The sequence below is a fragment of the Aphelocoma coerulescens genome (genome assembly GCF_041296385.1).
Source record: "Aphelocoma coerulescens isolate FSJ_1873_10779 chromosome Z unlocalized genomic scaffold, UR_Acoe_1.0 ChrZ, whole genome shotgun sequence".
Classification (NCBI taxonomy): domain Eukaryota; kingdom Metazoa; phylum Chordata; class Aves; order Passeriformes; family Corvidae; genus Aphelocoma; species Aphelocoma coerulescens.
Window position 1 is genome coordinate 71,262,879 of NW_027184085.1, and position 21,216 is coordinate 71,284,094.

At 44.3% G+C, this 21,216-nt stretch overlaps 1 protein-coding gene across 2 annotated transcripts in view; it reads left to right on the forward strand.

The window, feature by feature from the left end:
• The first annotated feature begins 268 nt into the window (after positions 1–268).
• The window catches only part of SSBP2 (single stranded DNA binding protein 2), a 134,929-nt gene continuing 113,981 nt past the window's right edge, over positions 269–21,216 (forward strand). For both annotated transcript variants that reach the window (XM_069002153.1, XM_069002154.1), the window contains exon 1: positions 269–464. In XM_069002153.1, coding sequence (XP_068858254.1) covers positions 406–464 — 59 coding nt within the window. In that variant the 5' untranslated portion in view covers positions 269–405. The remainder of the gene's footprint in view (positions 465–21,216) is intronic.

Below are 21,216 nucleotides of genomic sequence, written 5' to 3' on the forward strand. Positions count from 1 at the left end.
GCGGGGGGGCTCGGTGGGGCGGCGGGAGCGGGGCGGGGGTCGCCGCGGGGGTCCGGCGGTGCGCGGGCGGTAGGCCGCGGGCCGGGGCGGCCGCGAGTCCGGTCCGCAGTTTGCGTCTCTCCGGCGCGCTCCCCGCTCGGCGGCGCGGCGGCGGGGGGGGCGGCGGGCGCCGGGAACAGCCGGTTGTTTAAAATCCTTCTCGAACCGTTTCTAATTCCCCCTCGCGCGGGGAGCGGCGCGCGGGGGGGGGCGGGGCCGGATGCGCGCCCCGTCCATCACCGCGCGGGGGGCGGGCCCGGCCAATGGCGCGCGCGTGTGGCGCCCGTCACCGTGGCGACGGGGCCGGTCCCGGGGAGGCGGTGATGGGTTGACAGGTGCGTGACAGTCGGGAGCTTCTCCGCAGGCATGTACGGCAAAGGCAAGAGCAACAGCAGCGTCCCGTCCGACAGCCAGGCCCGCGAGAAGTGAGTGCCCCCCCCCCCCCCGCGCGCCCCCTCACAAACTTTGCGGCGCTCGGGGCCCGGCCCGCGGGAGGGGGCGCGGGGGCAGCGGCCGCGCTCGGGGGGTCCCCGCGGAGGGACGCGGTGCCCGCGCTCGGGGGGGGTCGCGGCGGTGCTGCCCCGGCCCCGCTCGGGACGCTGCCCCGCGGTACCCGCGCCCCGGGCCGGCCCCGCAAGGTGCCGGGACCCCTCCGCTAACAAAGAGCCCGGGCAGGGGGCCGGGGCCGCGTCCCGCCCGTCCCAACTCGCCGCCTCGCAACTTTTGCCCGGCCCCGCATTGTTCGCTCTCGGGGGGCTCCGCGCCCGCCCCGCCGCACAAAGGGCTCCCCGCCACCCCCGCGCCCCCCGCCTGGGGCCGGCCGGGCTCCCGCTGCCTGCCCAAACTCCTGCTGGTTTTATTATTTTTTATTTCCCGTTGCGCACAAACCGCCCGGGCGAGCCGCGCTCCTGGGTTCTGCTGCCCGCGGAGCGGAGCGGGGAGAGCCCGACGGGGAGGGCTGGGGGTGCCCCCAACCCGCGCACCGCCGGGGAATTCGGGGGGAAAACCCAGTTTTTGGGAACGGACGGCGTCTCCCCAAGTTGTCCTGTAGCGGCAGCGACTTGGCGTGACCGAGGCCGGTTTGGCACGGTGGGGGTGGAGGGGGAGGAAAAGCCCGTGCGAGGAAGGAGGAGGAGGAAGAGGAGGAGGGGGACGAAGTGTATCGGAGGTGGGAAGGTCGGGGTAAGGCTGCCGAGGGGGTCCGGAGGCGGAGACCTCCGTCCAGAGCCCAGGTTCACACCTCTCTGTTCCAAAAATCGCATCGCTCCGGAGCTGGTTTCAGCACCGAGATCCGCGCTCCGGGCACGGCTGAGGAGTTTCCCTTCAGGCAGCTTGTCTTGAACCTTCACCTAAAAGTTTTTTGTTTGTTTGTTGGGTGTTTTTCTTTTTTTGTGTGTGTGTGGGGGGGGGGGGGCTTGGGTTTTTTTGGTTTGGTGATTTTATTTGGTTTTTTGCCTTTTTTTTTTTTTTAACGTTGGGTTAGTTCTTTTCGTGCGTTTTTATTTTTGGTTTTGTTTGGTGGGTTTTTTTTAAGGGACTTCCTAATTCCAAAGGCTGGCATGCACGCTTCCTGCAGCAGTAGCAGGCCAGGCATCTCTGTTTCTAGAGGAGAGGGAGGTGGTAGGGGGAATTTAAGGCGTTTGACGATTTCACACCTAACTTTGCCACGGGAAAGTGGAGGGAGACAGAGGCAGCCCTGACGGGAAGCGTTAATTGCTGAGATGGAGCGGGAGACACAACTTGGGCTCTGAAATCTGATCAACTAGTGGCACTCCTTAGTTCCAGTGGAGGGATAATTTTAAAAATAATTGCTTAACCGGCTAGTGGAAGCACTGTTTATTTGTCTTAGCAAAATTAGGGAATTAAACCATTTCCTTGTGCTACATGGTTGCTGGTGTTTGTCAATACACTTGGTAAATCACTGAAGGGCACAGTGGGATCTCGCAGTGGGACTGAAAACAAATCCATAGGGCTGCTGTGTGTCGGATCAGATGAAGATCATGTTGTTTTAATTCTGCTTTGCAAAAGCTACCCGGCATAAGCCACACACACAAGTGCTCTGGTCATGCGGCTGAAACTTTAAACAGTTCTCAGCCGTATTCTTTCATTGTAGGTGCTTTTTCTTCGAGGTTCTTGGCTGCTGTAAAGCACATAATATTTCGTTTGGTCTGAAAATGCTTGATAATTTTCAGGGCAAGCTTGCCAGACTGACTTATTGCCAAGTAGCAACTGCCCTCCAAAGTAAAGTTATGAGGACCTGCTAGATGGTGCTGTTCGATTTAAATACACGTTGTCTCCCACTCAGAACTAACAGCTGGGAATGTGGGCTCCTCACATGTAGATTATTTTATGCAAAGCACTGAAATGGTTTGTTTTTACACGGTGGACCTGACAGGTCGGAAACTTCATGGTCGCACATACTTGCAAATGAACTCAGCTGGGAGTTGGAAATATCCTCTTTCTCCCCCCTCCTCCTTCCTTCAGTGAAAAAAAAAAAAAAAAAAGAGAAAAAAAGCTTTTAGACTTGCTTTATGATGTGGAATACCATTATGTATAGTCTACATTCCAGATTTTTTGGTATTACATCTGTTAAAGTTTCTTCTTTCTGATCAGATCACATCCTTGCTATTTGCATATGCTTTCTTTCTGACTTTCAAAAAAACTATGATTGCAATTTTTTTTTCTGTTAGGACTTTGTTTTACAGCCACGCAATGCTTGTCCCAACGTAAAGCATGAGTTTTTGTTCCACTCAAAAAGAAGTGGCTGTCCAATTAAATATCTCTACAAAAATACAGCTCTGACTTCTGCATGAAATTGTGTTAATTTGGAAACCACAGAGAAAAACACATATGTTTGACTGATACAATAAGTACTTATTTAATCAAGAAGAGTGGGATTATAATTATGTTTAATTTCAAAGTTTTTAGAACAGAATATTCAACTGAACGCTGGCATGTCTCCTCAAGAGTTTAAGTGCCTAAAATTTGTAGCCAGTAGCCAATCTCCAAAACACACTTGTAATAATTGAGGAAATAAAATTTTTTAAAAAATTACACTCTCTTACTTTTTTAATGGCCTGATTATGTGGACCATGTCTCCTCCCCATGAGGATGTGTGCCAGTGAGAGGACCAGGGTGTGAAAAGCTTATTTATCAAGTGTGGAAAAGATGTGTGTTGTTCAGCTGCTGTTTGTGATATTTGTTGTGATATATTTTACAGAACAATCCAGTGCCAAGTGTGTTTTGTAGCACGGTGTCTTGCTGTGTGCTGCCTTCAGTATTTGTGTCCTTTGAGGTTATGTAATTACTATAAAAATGAACAACTTTTGCCAGCCATTTATAATAGCCCTTGGCAAATCTTCAGTTCCAAGATGGCATTTGTTTTATGGTCCTCCTCTCTTTGTCCCTCCTGCTTGACCTCTGGGGTGAAGTGCCTGTGTTACTTAGCTCCACAGCACGTGTGAAGTGTGGGTAGCTGAATTTGGGGGCGACAATACCGAATTTTGTGCCAGAGAGGTGCAGCACAGCTGGGTAAAACACCGAAAGTGAGGGCACAGGATACCTGTGAGCCCTGAGGAAGGTGGAGAGGAAAATCACGGGAGTCTTTGTGCCCCTTCCTCTCACTGGAACAGCTGTGCCTTAATTTTGCGCTGTGTCCATCCCAGTTGCTCAAGGAGGGAAAAGTTGTGTTAAACAGTAGCTCCTCATCACAACGCTGTGCCGGCTCCACCTAAGAGCTGACTACATCGTCAAAGGAAAAAAGACTAAAAAGTACCCACACATCCTCTACTGTTATCTCTTCACAGCAACTATGAGCAATCTTTTTTGATCCCCCCCCCCCTCCCCCCCTTATTCCTTAAAATGGGAGTATTTCAGATGAGGAGCTTGGACCTGCCAACATTTCACTGAATGGTGAAACTCTGTAAATTTTTAATCTTTGAGAAAAGAGGACCGGACCATTCAAGTTCCAGGTGCAAATGCAGCTATCTGTTTATAGATAAATAATATTTCTAGTTGAAAATACCTATGTAGAAAAGCAGTTTTAAAAAACATATAAGGAAAACTGAATTCTGGTGGAATATATGTTTTGAAATCAGTTTTCCTCATATTCCAGTGGTCTTCTAAACTAGTCCTCTTCCCAAGAAGCCCTTAACCTTCTTGGGGCTTGGCAGACACGCAGATTTTGTTTAAAATTAACTGGATGACAAGAGACTGCAATTTCATTTGTTACAAAAGGATGCCTTATCAAAATATTGTTTCTCATCAGGTCTGTTTTGGGCAGTTGGCTGTTTGTACGTACAGTTCCTTTGTATGAGTGGAGTTGTTTGGGTTTCTTTTTTCGTGGTTTTTTGGTTTTTTTCCTTCAGATTTGAAAAGACTGCATTGCACAAGTTTACATAGTTAAGTCACCTTTTCCCACTGCAATGTTTGTAAGCTACATAAAAATAGGATTCAGATAAAAATTAACTGGCTTCAGTGACGAATTTGCTGCTCATCCCTGGGAAATGGCCACCTAGTTTTTTAAGTTCATGGTGGTAAAAGATACATTAATTTCTTTTTTCCCCTCTTTGAAGACAAATCTGGTAGTTTCATCCTGCCTATTTTAGAAAGTTTGGGTTTGACATTTATACACTGATTCCGTCTGTCAGGTCTAACTTGTAAAAGTTGCAGTTGTGCTGCTCAGGGAGTCTGTGGATATCAGGCATTTTAGGAGAATATACCTTTTAGCAAAGCGTGCAGAAGGGAAGGCTCTGGAATTAGTAGCTGTTTATCACAAGTTATTGTTGACCGTGTGCTTCAGGTGCTCCCTTACTCTGCACAGGTGTCTGGGGAGCACATGAAAATGTTTCAGGGAATGTATGTACTGCCATTCAGATTAAACAGGTACACAGTAGAAATTCATTCTGCTTAAATTACAGGCATATGATACTGTCACAAGTATTAAAGCAGCCAAGATTTTACTAACTCTGCCAAACTTCCACTGTTTGGGTGGAAAAGTTATAATGCAATATTTAAGCCTTGTGCCAATTTATTTAACTTGTTTGTGTGTAAAACTTCAGTTGAAATGAGGCCCGTTTTGAAAATCAGGCAAAAAAAAAAAAAAAAAAAAAGGCGTTTTCCAGTGTTTTAAAAGTTTTCACAACTTTTGCCGTGGAAGACCGATGATACTCCTCTCCTTCGAAACGCTTGAAATCTGGTTGAAAAAGAAAAGGATGCGGGATTTGATTCCAGGGATATGTCTTTCTCCCATTTGCATGACAAAGCATCTGAATTTAGCCAGGATACAAGCCTTTTCAAAAAGATGCATTTGCATATGCTTAGGGCTTACTGACTGTAATCGCTGAATATTTCATCTTCGCTGGGAGGCAGCAGATCCTGGGATCAGAGGGGAGTAAAACTGGGGCTGGGTGGGAAGGAAAGTGTAGATGTGAGCAGCTGGAGCCTGCAGCTGTGAGTTGCCAGGACATAGAGATAACAGGGAGCATGGAGGACACGGAGTGGAAATGGCCAGTCTGGAGAGGGGAGATAGAGAATTGCTCCCTAAGAGAACCGGCCCTGGGATCTGGGATTGGGGGTCGGGGATCTGGCTGCAGCATCTGGACCAGGGACACAGACCTGGCAGGAGGGAGCAGAGCCAGCACAGCTAGGAGGCAGGTCAGGAAGCGGGAGGCTTTTGTTGAGTTAGGAGGAACATTCTGTCCCTCCAAGTGCTGGGAAATGACCATCCCCTTGCTGCCAGGAAGGACTCGAGAGAGCAGAGGTGTAAAATTTGTTGTCTTGCAAGGTAAAACGCTGCCCACACGTATGAGATGCCAGCTGACCGAGGGGTGTGTGGCAGTCCTGGAGCTGCATCTCAGGGAAGTCAGAACCCTGGGAGGGAAGGGTAGGATTTGCCATTCACAAGCAGCTGGAACAGTGTGTCTCTGCAGTGTCTGGGTGCTGTACTTGCATTCCCAAAAATGTTCTCTTAACTTGGAAAATGCGGATATATACTGAGCGTATTTCTCACTTTGCCCTCATTTGCATGTTCACTGAATTTTTTTCCCTCTGGAAAAAAAAGCTCTGGGGTTTTTATTGTGCAGAGAAGAGCATTGTTTTGGTAATGAGCAGCTATTTGATAATTTGCTATTTTGCTGTCTTGCGGTATGTGCCTTATGGCTGCCTTGCTGTTTCATAATACGGCTGTTCCTACAGGAAGATTGTGTTGTTTCTGTGGTGCCCAGCTCCACTGTGTCTGAGCTTCACCTCTAAAAATAGGCATCAAGCCACTCCTGACCGACAGCCAGTTTGGAAGTAGCACTAAGGTGCAGAAAAGCAAAAAGAAAAATGTTTATTGGTTATTGGGTGCCCAATTTGAGGTATGTAGCCCTGAATTTTTTTTTTTTTATTAGTGTATCACATAAACCAGAAATGCATATGGACAGCTTCCACTGTCTCTCTTGTCACAGGATGAGATGCCAAAGGAACTGTAGAAATGTAGTATTTTTTTTGAAACCATCTCTCTTTTGGTTCCACTTTAAATTGGGGAACACACTCAAAAGTTATCCCAGGTGGAGAGCTGCACTTACCTGCAGAAGGACCTCTCCAGGCTGCTGTGCTTCAGGAGGGAGACTCACAATTGCGTGGTTGTGTGGTTTGGGGTGATTGTGATTGTGTGGTTTGGGGTGACTGTGATTGAGTACAGCCACTTCCTGGGAGGGTCACTGCCCTGCACAGCCTCGTGTGGTGCTCTGCAGGCAATGAGCAATGGCTCAAAGCACCTTGTTTTTAAGGGATTTCTGCTAAAGCTCCTTTGGACACAACCAGATGACATTTTTTCTCCACAGATGTTCAGGAGCTATGTCTACAGAGCCTTCCAGCTCCAGTGTTGCTTGGGGTTAGGACCACTTGTTTCCTGCTTTTTTTGGTGCACAAACATTCCAGAAAGGAGTGCTGGTCCAGGCTGAGTCACAGCTGAGGGATTTTTTCTGCTCAGTTGAGCCACTGACCCCTAAGTCCAGGCTGTTCAGGCAATGGGCAAGGTGCTGTTTCAGGTCCTGATTGAAAATCATCCTCAGATAATAATAAACGTGTAAAGTCAGAAATCTTAATGACCTCTGTCCATCCTTCTCTAGTCTTTGCGGTATTTCTCACTTGCAGTTCCAGGAAGGGAACAGGTGACAACATAAAATGTCCCTTTCTAAGAAAATGAAATATGGCACTAGTCAAGACCATAGAGTCCTAGCTTTTCACTTTCCATCAAATATAAAAATAAACTGAACATTTTTGTGGTGGATCATTTTTTTTTCCCCTTTCACACCTTCTGTGGTTCTTGCCTCTGGACTGTTTTTGGGTTTTCTCCATGTTATTAGTAGCGTGTCCAGAGCAGAATGAAATAATTACCTCTCATTTGAAATAATATATTTATAAAACAATCCTGCTAATACTCCCTGGAACACTTGCATGTTTATTGTTGTTGGGAGGGCTTGTTTGTTTGTTTGAGGGTTTTTGTTTTATTTTGTTTTTCAAGTAATCCATTTTTGCAGTCACACATGCCCTCCAGGTTCTTTTTGCAACACAGCTGCCTTGCCAATTATTCCCCATTTCATATTTGTGTAGTTGATTTCTTAGTCCTGAGCATGGTACTCCACATTTGCCTGTATTGAATTTTCTGTTATTAACTTTCCCTTTTCTTTTCCTGTCCCCAGAAGGGCTTGTAATCTTTCCTGATTTGTCATGTACACTTCTGTATTTTCCTACATACCACTCATTAATGGATGTCTTTCACTGGAGTTTTCTTAGGGTAGCAAGAGCTTTCTTGAAACGGTCTCTCTTCTGTAGAAACACGCTGTTAGTGACTCTTCCATCATTTATTTCATGTGATTGTACCCTGATTTTTCATTTCATGAAGATGCTTGCTGATGCAGGCGTCATGTGATAGGCTAGGAGCCAAAACTTAATATTTTAACTTTTCCACGTGTTCCTCCTTGCCCACTGCCCACTCTCCCAGGGAACCCAAACTGAGCTGACATTTCTTTTCCTTGACAGATAATGTTGGCCTCTTGCCTTTCTGTTCTGAAGGTGTTTCTATCCCCGAAGCCCTTCCTGTCCTCTCCCTTTGCCCCTCCATTCCCTGTGCCCAGAGCGACCTAAGCCTGCTGTGGAGAAGCCTTTGGCTCCTCCAAGCCCCAGCTGCACACAGCTTTGACATACATATCTTCTCTCTAGGAAAACCAGCCTTGCTGGTGATAAAAGAGCAAAAATTTAAATTAATATCATTTATGTTGCCCATTTTTTTCTCTAGGCTTTCCAAAGTTCTCTCAATCTTTCTTTGGGCAAGAGTACCGGGGTCTTTTAGGGTTTATTTTTAAGCTGAAGCCACCTGTGAAAGAACATTGTGACACCACACTTTTTTTGCCTCACCTTGTTTCCTGTGCAAATATCAATTGAAAATTACAATTTGAGAAAATCCAGGTTTCATAAATCACATTTCTGGTGGCAGATATAGTTTGTCAGCTGTGGTTGTGGATAGTGGGCTTGTTTAGCTCTTCTATGCGTTGAATTCATGGGCTGCTTCATCCCATCCTTGCTAGGCTTTAAATCTGCCTTTGGGCTTGTGTCTTGGTGTTTTTTGGAGGTTGTATGGGTCTGGTTGAACTACAGTCTTTGATGTTAACCCCAAACTCTTGATGGGATTGATCAGGCCTAAATTGCCAATGAATTCCTAACTTGCTACTCAGGCTTGACTGTTTCTTTTTTCTTCCTTTCTCCTATTCCTTAATAAAATATTGTCTTTGAAAGAAATTTCCATCATGAAGAAGAAATTTAAGAAGTTACTGATTACACCATGTCCTATTCTTTACATTAATTTCCATTTTGTTTCCAATGCCTCTGATTCTTGGGAGAGATTTCACCTTAAAACCAAACCCAACCCCTCTAATTTTCATAGAAAGAATCCAGTGTTTTGAAAATACAGAAGCAATAAGTAATCAGGACTAATGAGTTCCCAGTATATGTAAATTCCAGTGCATGTAATTTTGTTTTTATATTGCTATTGATAATGTCTTGTTACTAGCAGGTGCATTTTTATATTGATATAATGAATTTGGAAAGTTAATAAGAATGTTCCACTGCTGGAATGTAGCATTTTTACAGGTAATCAGAAGAAGGTAAAAGACTCTCTGTGTTTTCTGTGGTAAACACCTTAATGCTTATAAAAAAATGTTGGCTTTTAGTCTTGAAAACCTGTTTTATAGGTTAGAAAAAAATTCCAGCAACATCAGTGGCAACCTGAAGTGGCCTGTGTTCCTTTCCTTGGGAGGGGCTGTGCTTTCTGAGGAAGATACTGGAGTACAGAAATGGAACTGTAATTCCTTACTAAAATGTTGTTCTGGACGGTGCTGGGACAGAGTGGACCATGTGGCTGACAGGGTGTGTGATTGTGTCATAAATATGGGGGGATCTGTGAGGCTGCCACCTGACGCTCCTCAGAAGTTGTGCTTTATCAGATCCCTGTAACAGCAACAGCAGGATTTGAGAAACCAAAGCCCCACTTGATTTCTCCATGATAGATATGTATTTATGTTCTTCTCCCAGCTAACTCTCAAAGGGTGGGTGCCAGCTTTGGATGGCTCCTGTTCGGGTCAGCCTTTGAGTTGAGGTGCTGATGGGGAGGTGCTGGTGCTTTTTGCATGGTTGGAGTGTGGGTGAGTTACTGAAATTCCATCAGGTCTATCAGGAATAATGAAGCTCCCTTGCCAAATCTGAAACTGCCCTGGAAATGAAGGTTATGACTCCTATTGTGTGTCACTTCAACTGTTTGGCCCTTTTAATTGCTTATTGTTTAATATTCCTTGAAATGTGAATTTGGAGAGGGTACGTGCACGTGAAGGTGATGTTTAAAAAAACATAAAGGCACATATCCCAGCCTGAGGCATTTGGTTTTGCTGTGTGTTTTTATGCACGTTGTAAAAGAATACAAATGAAAGTTCTTTTTCTGGGTTGGAGTAGAAATGCATGATCAACAAATAAACACACAGAGCTTGCACACAGGACAGTTGGTTAACAAAAATGCAAAGCTGGAAAAGATGAAGGAGAGCTTCTGATCAGGAAATGAAGAGCAGCGTTGGAAGTTTGGAAATGTGCCTCTGGTGATGGTAATGGGCTTGACAAGCAGATCTGAAAGGTAAAACATGCTGGTGTTCCTGACTTCTGATGCAGCTCCTCAAATCCAGTGTCACTTCTAATTGTGCTAAATGTACATCTAATTCTTTATGAAAGAAAGATGTTTACTTTTAGAAGACCATTATGTGTAGACAACCATTATGTTGCATCCACAAACTTAGTTATATATACTTCAAAATATTTTTAGAAATAATATGAGGTATTATGATGCAGCAAAACCCAAATAAGCAAACAACTCCTGTCCCCAAATAAAACTATCTTATGCTTCAAAGATGCAAGACTTAAGTAATTTGTCCAACTGTAGCTGGGGAACATAGAAAAAGTGAATGAAAAAAGTATTTTGAATTACTTCACAGATTATTTAAAATAGATGATTAGAAACAAAAGCAGACTGGAGTACTGGATGCAGATGTATTCCTATTAAATGCAGTAATTAAAAATAGTTGTTTATAAAATGTTACCTATATTCCCCAAACAGACCTGTAAGTCTGTAGTAAGTAATTCCAAACTAGAAAACAAAAAGAAAGATAGAAGTTGCCCAGTGCCAATCTCCAGTTCTGGGTGGGATTACTCATTTAGGGGGAGAAAAAAAAAAATAGAAGGTTTTCTTGTCATAAAACCGTAAGTATTTTTCCTGTAAAACAATGTAAGTGGATTGAGCAGTTTTTCACTCATATCACTATCTGGTAAAGCCCAAAAAATACTTCAGAAAGTCAAAAACAGACTGTGGTTTCAATACTTAGACTGTGAGCCAGATAAATGCATTTGAAAATGCAGGGTCATGGCTGCAGCAGGTTGTGGGAGTACCTGTTCCATATTTTAGAGAGCAGATCGTGCAGAAGGGGCTCCCTGATAGAGCAGCACAGGGACGATCAGCGGCAGCCACAGGGAAACACACAGAGCTTGTGGAAGTGTTTTGGTATTATTTTCTGTTTAATTTCTCATTGCACAGTGTACACATTCAGTGGGCAAAGCATAATTAGAGGGCCTCTCTGGTGTAGTGTGTTTTTACAGAGAGCTTTGCCTTCTGCAAATGGTTGTGGGCTGGAGTGAGCACAGGCACTTAATGCTCAGCACAAACATTGGAAATCCTCAGTAATTCAGGGCGCAAGTGAAAAACTAATTGAGGAAAGTGTAGGGAAACCTAACCCATGGCAGTGTCAGATGTGCCTCGGGCTTCCTGACACCTTATTCTGAGGCATTCCGAGGGTGTTGTGAAAGGAACCAAGAAATGAGATTAAAGGGACCAACAGTGCAACTTGGCAAAGTAGTTGCTGTGTATTCTGCAGCCTCAAAATGGAAGTGTTTTCATGTGCTTCCTGCCTTTGTGATTCAGTTGTGGATTTCAGCTAAACTTCAGTCCAGTTCTGTGACAGGCAGTTTTTAGCAAGCCCCCAACTTTCTTGGTGTTTTCTCGTTTCCCACTCCAGGAACATATCTGAAGGATTAACGTAGCTGAAGAGAGATGATCATCACATTCTCCCAGCACTCATTTTTCTCACTGTGTCGCCTTTGTTTGTGTGTGTTTATAGGTGGATGTATGAATGTGTATAATCATGTTTATATATCAAGGGTTGATATCTTTGTCTTTAGACCAGGTAAACAGGCATCACTTGCACGTGTTAAATCACAGAAGCAGATTGGTGGAAAAAAAAGACAAAATAAGAAACAGTTTTGATTCAGATATGGAATAAAATTAGAAGGGGCATTTTCAGAGTTAATAGAGTAATGGCACTCTTAGTCCACTTTTGAGCTGGTTCAGTGTCAGCCTTACACCCTTGTCATGTTGCTTGGTATGGAAACACAGAATTTACTGTGTCCTACCTGTTGGTTGTGTAGTGACTGTCGTTACCTCACCAACGCTGATTTTATGTTCAACACCTGCATTTACTGGTCTTTAGGATCAATATTCAACACCTGTATTTGCTTCTCTTTAGGACCAACAAAAGGAATACCCAACAACCCAGCTTCTTAAAGCAAAGTATTTGTTTAAAGCAATGTGAATGAAAGCCTCTGAAAACAGCAAGAGCAGACCATATGTGTAACTGTTTTCTGCCTGGGAATGCACTACTCCCTTAATGCTAATCTGGTAGAACAAGCTTTGGATTCCCCCAACAAGCTTCCATCCATGTTTCTCTCTGGACAGCACCCCCAGCAACTGACACAAGTTTATCCAAAAAAGAAATTGGTTTTTTCTTACCTTTTGACAGCCCAAATGAGCTGAAGAAGCTTTTGTGCTCCAAAGGTTTATTCTTTCTCGTTTGCCCACTTTTTGGTTTGTGTGGGTTTTTTCCCTCCAGGTCTATTGATTCTGCCTAGGGAATGACAGAGCCTCACAGTGTGGTTCCAGGGCTTGGGGGAATGCTGAAAGCAGTATAAAAACCAGGATGAAGGGTTCTGTTCTCACCTGGTGGTGGTGGGGGAGACCTCAGATGGAGGGAGAGCTGGTGCTCTTAAGGTAGCTTCAGATATTTTAGCTAAATGTGAACATTTGAAGAGGACAGGAGAGGTGTACCACTGTTTGAAACAATACAGAAGCCATCTCAAGGATCAAAGTGTGTTTGAACCCTCTTTGTCCCACAGTCTTATGGCTGTAATGGTAACAGATAAAAATTCTGTGTGTTCTAAGCTAATACATGATGTGCCTGGATACTCAGATGTGCTGCTGGGGCGAACCTTCCTGTCTCTTCCCTCAACTCACTCTTCAGCACAGGAAGCTTCCCAGCACCCCTGTGTGTCTTCATCCAGCATGTAAAATTGAAAAATTACTGTTACAAACTGTTAGAAAAAGATCTTTCCGGGCTGTGATACAATCCATGAGTTATGCTGCAGCATTCCTCAGTGAAGATGTTGAGGTGTCCTTACATCGGAGTCAAGGTTTTTTTCCTTTACGTTCAAAGACTGAAATTCAGTAAACAACCATTTCCCAGCCCACTCCTACTGTTCTGTATTTGTATCCAAGAGTCCAAGAATATGTCTGCCTGAAGTGGCTGGGATCTGAGTATTTCCTAGTGGCAGAGTTATTTTTTTTTTTTTTTACTTATGTGACACAGTTTGTAAAACTAGGTAAATTTCATCAGTCTCCTGGGCATTCAGGTGATGTTCAGATACAGACTTGCACCAGTATTCTCTTTCTTTCCTGAGTTTTTATTTCTACAAGAAATGGGGATGTTGGTGTGCAGAAGCATCCCACCCTGCTGTGGGATACTGCAGGGAAGAAGGCGCTGGAGATGACTCTGAAAGGTCCAAACCCTTTTGAGTGTCTCTGGCGTGTGACCCAAAGTGATGTACAAGCATCAATTATGTGATTATGAAATGGTTAGACTTGTGATGTGCTGTAGCCATATCATTCCTCTTTATGCAGTTCCTCCAGCTCCATCCACAATGAAGGAATGGGATGCCCTTGTAAATTATTTGCTGTCTTAGTAGTCCTAAGACACCATGTTTGCTTTGTTTCCTCTGTAGCTGAGACAAGCCCATACTGCTCACCTCCTTTTTTCTTCTGAGTGTGGAAGGCTGTTAAATGTAGGTGGTTTGGCTTGATTTTTGATACCCTGCCTGCCCAAAAATGGAAGTGATGTGCATGTGTCTGCTTGCAAACCAAAGCCAAGCTGGCTCTGCTAGTTCTGGGTTTTCTCACTGGACTGTGTCAAGGTAAGTTTGAGAAATATGTAAGAAATAAAGAATGCAGCCCATGTCTGGAAGTATTGTTGGCTAAGAGGTGAATTTGAAACATCTTCAGCCTTGCAGTTCCTGCTGTAGGTGTTAGGAGCCTTCTGGAGGAGCATCCCACTAACCTCAGGAGAAGGCTCTAGAAGCAGTCATTTACTCGCAGTGGTCATTTACTGTCTCTGAAGCCCTTCAAGAGGCACAGGGGCTCCCTCAGGGCAGGGGTGTGTGTGTGACAGCTGCTGTGGTGACCCTTTTGGGAGCTGAGCTGGAGCTGGGAGTTGCTGCTCTCCTGTAATCCCAGGACTCCTCCACTGGGTTTGCGTCCCTGTCCCCCCTTCCCTCCTTCCATGCACTGTGTGCTGCATGTTGAAAGGGGTGAGTCACCTCTTTTATTATGTTTTGAATACTTTCCTCCCAAATGTAGTTTATTTTCTGCAGGGAAAGGAAAGAATTTATGCTGTCCTGGTTCCTTATTTTTATCAGAGCTCTTGCTAACAACTTCCAGCTGAGGGAGTTCTTGATATTTTTAGCCTGAGATATTTAGCTATTTGAGCCTCTCTACATGTTTTCCCCCTGATATATATTAACTGGAGGGGGGGGGGGGGGGGAATGGTTCTTGTAAGTTAATATATTCATGAGCATGCCTGCCAAATTGCCCACACCGACTCCCAGGAAACTGAACACTTCAGAACTGGGGGGGAAGTTTGATTCTTGGTCTGAAGTATTTGCATCAGCTTCATTACTCCGTTCTCTGATTGATGCTGCCATAGCTGTGTTCTCAGTGAAGCTTCTTTTTTATTTTAAAAGGTGGTGTTTGTATAAAAAAATAGATGTAATTGATTTCTGCTTAAAAACACAGAGAAGTAAATAAACTAAAAAGCAGAGAATAATTAAATGGGATATTGCATTACAAAATACTGTTTATTTGGAAATACCTTCTTTCTCTTTTCTTTGTTCCAAGCAGCAATTTGTTCCAATCCTCACTCTTATTACCAACTGTTGTATTTGGTGTCTGGGCTGTTATCTGATGGAATTCTTCAATATTCCAGATATTGTACTTGGTGGCACATCTTACAGCATTTTCAAGTTTCTGAATAACCCTACCTTTCCCTGAAACCCACATGAACACTGCTTTGAAAGAAAGCATAAAAAATCACTTACATTGACCTTTTGCCTTTAAGATCCACCTCAGCCTGTTGAAACATAATTTCAGAGATCCTAATGTCATCAGTTCTTTTCCCAACAAAGTTCAGACTCAAGATGAAAAGTTGCAGATTTGCCTCAGTGAAACGTAGTGATTCCAGCAACTGGTCCAGCATTGTCCCTGTGGGGCTGGGGAGGTGGGGGTGAGAGGGGCAGGTGGTGGGAATCATGCTCAGTTTAAAAGGAAAATTGAATGGACGTTTGCTGTTAAACACAAATGGACCATAGTGCCTTTTCTCTGCATCCCCTCCAAGGTGTTTGTTTATATGGGACAATACATCCCATGGCCCCTGCCCTGCAGAGTGAGGAGATGACTCTGCCTTCTCTGCAGAGGCTTTGTCTCAGTGTTCTGGTTCCAGTCTGCTCTGTAGCAGGAGTGGGAGCTGCTCGAAGGCTGCAGCAGCCACCAGGATGTAACCCATTAACTGGGACCGGCTGGGCACACGTCTGCACTGGCAAGGCTGCAGCAGCTCCTCACCACCCAGCGATTCCTTTACTGGAAGGGACCCTGAACCTTCCAGTAGCCATTGGCAAAGCTGAATGAAGCCTAAAAGTTGCCACCCAAAATAGTACTGTGGGTGGTGGAGTTATTTTTGGGGCTGTGTGCCCAAGGGTTTTTAAAATGTTTTTATATATTTAAAAAAAAAAATTAAATAGTATTTGTTTAGTCCTTCCTGCCCTGCTCCTCCCTGAGAGTGGGCAGTCATGAGTCCCTCCTCAGACACAGCTTTCTGCTAGAGGATGCAGTTCAATATAGGTGCACCAGTTTTGTTTGTTTTTAAAGGCCAGGTTCATGTTGTACCCACAGCTGTCACCTCACTCCTTTTTGCACAGCGGGTCTCCTTTTTGCACACCTCTGAGTGCATCTATACATGACAAAAGGTGGTTTTGGGCGAGCTGCTGTTGTTTGGAGCTGTCAGTCTCCCGCTCTGAGATGAGTGATACTGCTGGGAAGCTGTGGGGCACCCTACCACCTCCAGAATGCTGTCTGGTCCGTGTGAGGGCTTCTCAGTGGGACTGAAGGATTAACCAAATACTAATCTTAAGCTTAACACTTAGCGAGAAGTCAAAATTTCATTACTTTTAATTGTTTTCTAGCAGGCTAATATAATTACACTGTTGGCATCTTGGTCGGAAATTTCTTTCTCTTTGCAAGTCCAGACCTAATAAAGTTTTAAAAATTTTTAAAAATCTATTTTGCTGGCTGAATTTCCTGTGCAACTTGTTTTAAACTGCCGTGCAAGTTGCAGGGATCCTAAATAAACTGAGCAGCTGACTCATTATTTTTGCCATTTGTACAAATATTTTTTCCAGTCGTCCTTCATGAACATGAAAAGTTCTGTAAAATCCTCGCAGTAAAGGGATTTGTTACAGGAAAGCTGCAGTGAGCGCTTTCAGCTCGGTCTATGAAAGTTTTGTGGCCTTGTTTCAAGCTTGTATTTTAAATCTCGTATTCTGATAATGACCAGGCCGGCTCTTATTTGCTGATGAGACCTGACAAGATCGTCATCCATGTGATTTCCGTTTGTTGTTTTCATGGCAGCCCTGGGGAGGGAAATAACTGGAGCAGGAATGAAGCTGTGCCCTCCTCCAGAGCGACCTGGGCGCTGGAAAACAGCAGAGATTTTAACAGATAAATATGTATTTATGTGGAATGCACACGACACGCGGGCATCAGCAAAACCCTTCAGCCCAGGTGGGATAAATGGGAGACAAATCACCCTCCCGGGGGCCAGGTGGAGCAAGATGCACTGGAATTTGGGGAACTCCGAGTGCTTTGTCAAACCGGTTGTTATCGATGTCTCCTGTTAATCTTCCATCTCCAAGTTGCTGGGTTTGAAATTTAGTCCTGGTGTTGTAAAGTTTGTACCCACCCATTGTTCACCTTGAGGGAAGTGTGAAAAGCACCTCAGGGGGCTGATGTTCCCCCTCTCACCTGCAAAAGGTCATGGGATGCATGAGAAAGGGAAAAGCACCAGCCTCCTGAGCTGCTCTGAAAAGCTGTTTTTAGAATGAACACGCAAATACTTGGCATAGAAGCCTCAGGGGAGCATATTCCTTGTTTAGGGTAGTGTGTACTGAATGCTGCAGCTTGAGATTGAAGTCACAAGCACTGATTTGGGGGTTCGAGGATGGGATTTTTTGTCTGGTTGGGGTTTGGGTTTAGTTTGGGGTGCGGTTTTTGGGTTTTGTGGGGGTTTTGTGTTAGGTTTTTTGGTGTCTTTAGGGTTTTTTGCTTGATTGGTTTGGGTTGGTTTTTTGTTGGTTTTTGTTTGGGGGGGATTGGTTTGGGGTTTTTTTTGGTTGTTGTTTTGAGTATTTTTGGGTTTTTTTTGGGTTTGTGTGTGTTAGCTTGATTTGAGGAGAGTGATACCACCTCAGGATCTCTCCATGCCATGGTCAAATCCACATTAGTTTTATACCCTATCCAGGCATTTGGTGCCTCATATATGAACAGTGCCAAGGTATGAAGTCTGTAACAGAGATTAGTAACTTTCTGAATCCAAACATCGCATACTTCATCAACATTTGTTCTGGGAACAGCTGACACATCTTGAAATAAGAGCAGTATATTTTTTCTACTGTTTTAAATGAAATCCTTTTGTAGGCTTTTGAGTGAAAAAAAGCAGGGAAGCACATTCAGGTCTGAGGCAAACAATGAAAAATTGCAGCTTCTCAATAAACCTTTTCTCCTGCATTCCTTGTAATTATTTCACTGATGTTGGCTAAGGATGAGTATAGAAAGAAATCATTGTTACTCCTTGTATTTTCCTTCCAAACCCCTCAAAACTCTAGTATTTGGAAGGTCTAATGAAATCATCACTGTAGAAGTGTGATCAAACTCACAAACAAGCAGCAAATGTTGCCTTCATTGATTCCATGTGAGGTTTCAACAAACAGGCAAGCAATGGCTCCCTTTTATTAAAGTGAAGGGGTAAGATTACTAAAACAGTGAAAGGTCCTGAGAAACGTTTCCCTTGTTTCAGTGAGTGGCCCTCAGTGAAATGAAGAGATGGAAGTGACTCTTTTTGACTTAGATTTTCAAGGGTGGCATTGAGAGTTGAAGACAGGAAGGGCAAGGCTGGGTTTCCTGAGGAATGTTTGTAGCCGGTGCTGGTGAGCAGCTTGTCCCTGATGTCCCGACAGGTCTGGAAGGGAGATGGAGCAGGGCCTGGCTTCTCTTCTGGGGTGGCAGAGCCCTGGAATAGCTGCCAGGGAGGACCTGGAATCCCCCTTTCTGGAGACATCTCAAGCCCACCTGGACACGTTCCCATGTCCTGTGGAGGAGACTGTACCCCTCCTAAAAACCCAGAACACAAGAAAGGTGTGATAACCACCTGGATTCTCTTGCTCTGCACCAGCCAGGTCTCTGCTGTCTGCACGTGGAAGGGAGGAGTGGTCTTTGTGAGGAGATGCTGCTTTTCCCTTCTTGGCCATAGCAGACCTGGTTGGTAAAAGGTTTGGTTTTGGTTTTTTATGGATTGTTAGGAGGTCCAGTAAGCACTCTTAACTTTGCTCACCATCAGTCCCAGAGCTCCCATTAGGCTTAAATTTGTTTTGATAGTTGATGCCCATAACAAGCTACCTTTGGAAAACATATTTTATTAAAAATTATCTCTCCATGGCTGTTGCACCTTCAGGGAGGATTTGGGAAATTGCAGAATTCCCAATAGAAATAACTTGTAAAGGGAGGTTGCATGGGGCTCAGATTTCTGTTACTTTCACAGTAGCAAGACTTGTGTAGCTCCAGATACTCCCTTTTCTCCTCATGCTGCTCCCTTTTTCCTGCAGTCCCACATATCTAGGGATGAGGAGAGACCACAGAGTCTGACAGACACCGCAGAGATTAACATTTCCAAGTGCATCTCCGTCTCTTGCAGTCTCATGGTTGATGCAGTTCGAGGTTTACCCACCTCTTGTTATCCCTTTTCAAGGGCATTTCATTGTGGGGTTTTTGCCATTTCCTTTGGAGCACAAGAAGCAGAGTCCCTGGGTTTAGGTTTCAGTCACAGTAAAGCTTGTGCTCTCCTGGAGAGGGGAGCAGTGAGGAACCACAGAGTGGCCACCTCCTGAAAAGCAAGGGCATTATTTAGGTCAGAAGCACCGGGAAAGGAACACATTGTGAAATAATGAGCAGTTTTTAACTGTGCTGATCTTGCCAGGGTTGTCTTGAGGTTCCCATTGGACTTTACAGATCTTTATCTCAGGTTTGCTTGTTCAGTTGTTATCCCCGTGCATGCATTTTTTTTCCCCACATAAGATTGTTGCTTTATAGTTTGAGGACGCCTTCAAAGCTGCACATCCCCAGGGACTCGATCTTCAAAGGATTGGATAGCTGCATGAGAGTCTTGGAAGGGTTGTGTTCATCACCCTGGAGGGTGCTTAGGATCTTTTTAGTGACTGTAAATCCCAATGGGTTTGGCTTGTTGACCAAGCAGTGGAAAGACTGCATCACCTGTACAGGCATGATGGAAACACCAGGAAATTCTCTGCTGTGTTGGCACATCCATTTCCTTGCTAGAAAGAGACCAGAGGCTGCCTGTAGGGGATGTTGAAGCTCTTGCACCCCAGTGTCATCACTACAGCTGTGTTCCTTCCTGCTGCTCTCACCCCCAGCACTGCTGCTCAAATTCCCACCTGGTACCTCCATCCATCCAGTTCTAGGCTGTCTTGCCAAGGATGTTAAATGCCACATAATGTGTGTCATCCTGTGGTTATTCCTCTCTGTCTTTCCTAGTGTTTTCTTCTACCTGAATGTTCTGTGTTAGGTCTGCTTACTTTTTCCTGACACATCTTAAAAAACAGTGATTAGTCTGTCTTCATTTATGAACTCAAAGCTTCTTTTCTCTTTATTCAAATAATAGAGTTATTCCCTTGTCATCTTTCCCGTGGGCTTCATATAGGCAAGAACTTGTTGGGTTTGTTTTTCTGTTTGTGCATTCATGTTAAGTTAGGTGATACATAGAAGGCATAATTTAGATCTGAAGAGGACATTTTTATTGTTAAGGACAGGCATTTTCCACATGTACAAAGAGCAGCCTTGACTGTGATTTTTATTTCTCATTGACTTTAAATAGATGAGTAGTTTTGAGCTGCATGAGTTAATCTTACACTGTGAGCCTTTGTGTTTTTTGTATTTTATGTTTCCCTGGTGCAATGTCTCTTTCCTGAATGAATCCAGACTACTGGGAACATGGAGTTAAACAGACTCTGCTGTTTTATTCCTGATTTTTTTGCATGTGGTCTTCCTTGTGGTTGGTTCTCCTGAACATGCTCTCAGAGATGAGCAACACAGGCAACCACTGATATTTGGGGTTGATGTTCCACCAGTTTGCTCAGATCTTGTGCTGCTCAGAAAAGATGTGTCCCATAAGGAAAATTCCATAAGGAGAATTCTGAGTTTAATCAGAAAAATGCCACAAGTTTCAGCAGTGTTAGAAAGCTGTGGTTGATTACTCACTGAGCTGGAAAAAAATCCCAGAGAGGAGAGGTGCAAACAGCTGACTTGAAAACTTAGAGGGAAGTGTTGTTCCCTGTGTCTTGCCATTAAGGAACTTTTCTTGATTTTTCTATGGTGTAAGTATTTGCTTTAAATTTAATGCAGTTCTCACACAAGAAGAATTAACATTTATAGAAAAAATCAAACCAGTGCAGTACCAGAAGGAGCCACAAAATGCCTTGTACATGCTAAAACTATTAACTGATTTTAATACTAAAAATATAAAGAACATCAGCTGGTCTGAAAGAGAAGACTGACCCTCAGTTAACATACAGCATTATTTCCAAAGCTGTTGAAAACTAGGGTGGCAAAATACACAGCTTTCCTAAAATTTTCACTCTCCCCTGGGCAAGCACAGCACCCTAGGCAGCCTTGCCTGGGGTGATATTGTTAAAAAGAGTATTGGTAAGACACTCCAACCTACCCAAGCACAAAATTAAACTTCTCCAACAGATGCATGACAGAGGTATAAAAAAACTTCTTCTATTGCACCTAAACACGACTTTAGTTTTGTTAACAGTGCCATCACAACCAATTCACATAAACTTCTGGGAAATCCCCTGCATAATACCGAATTCTGAGATAAATGACGGGCTGTGCTGTTTAGCTGTATTTTTATATCACAAAATATGTATTGC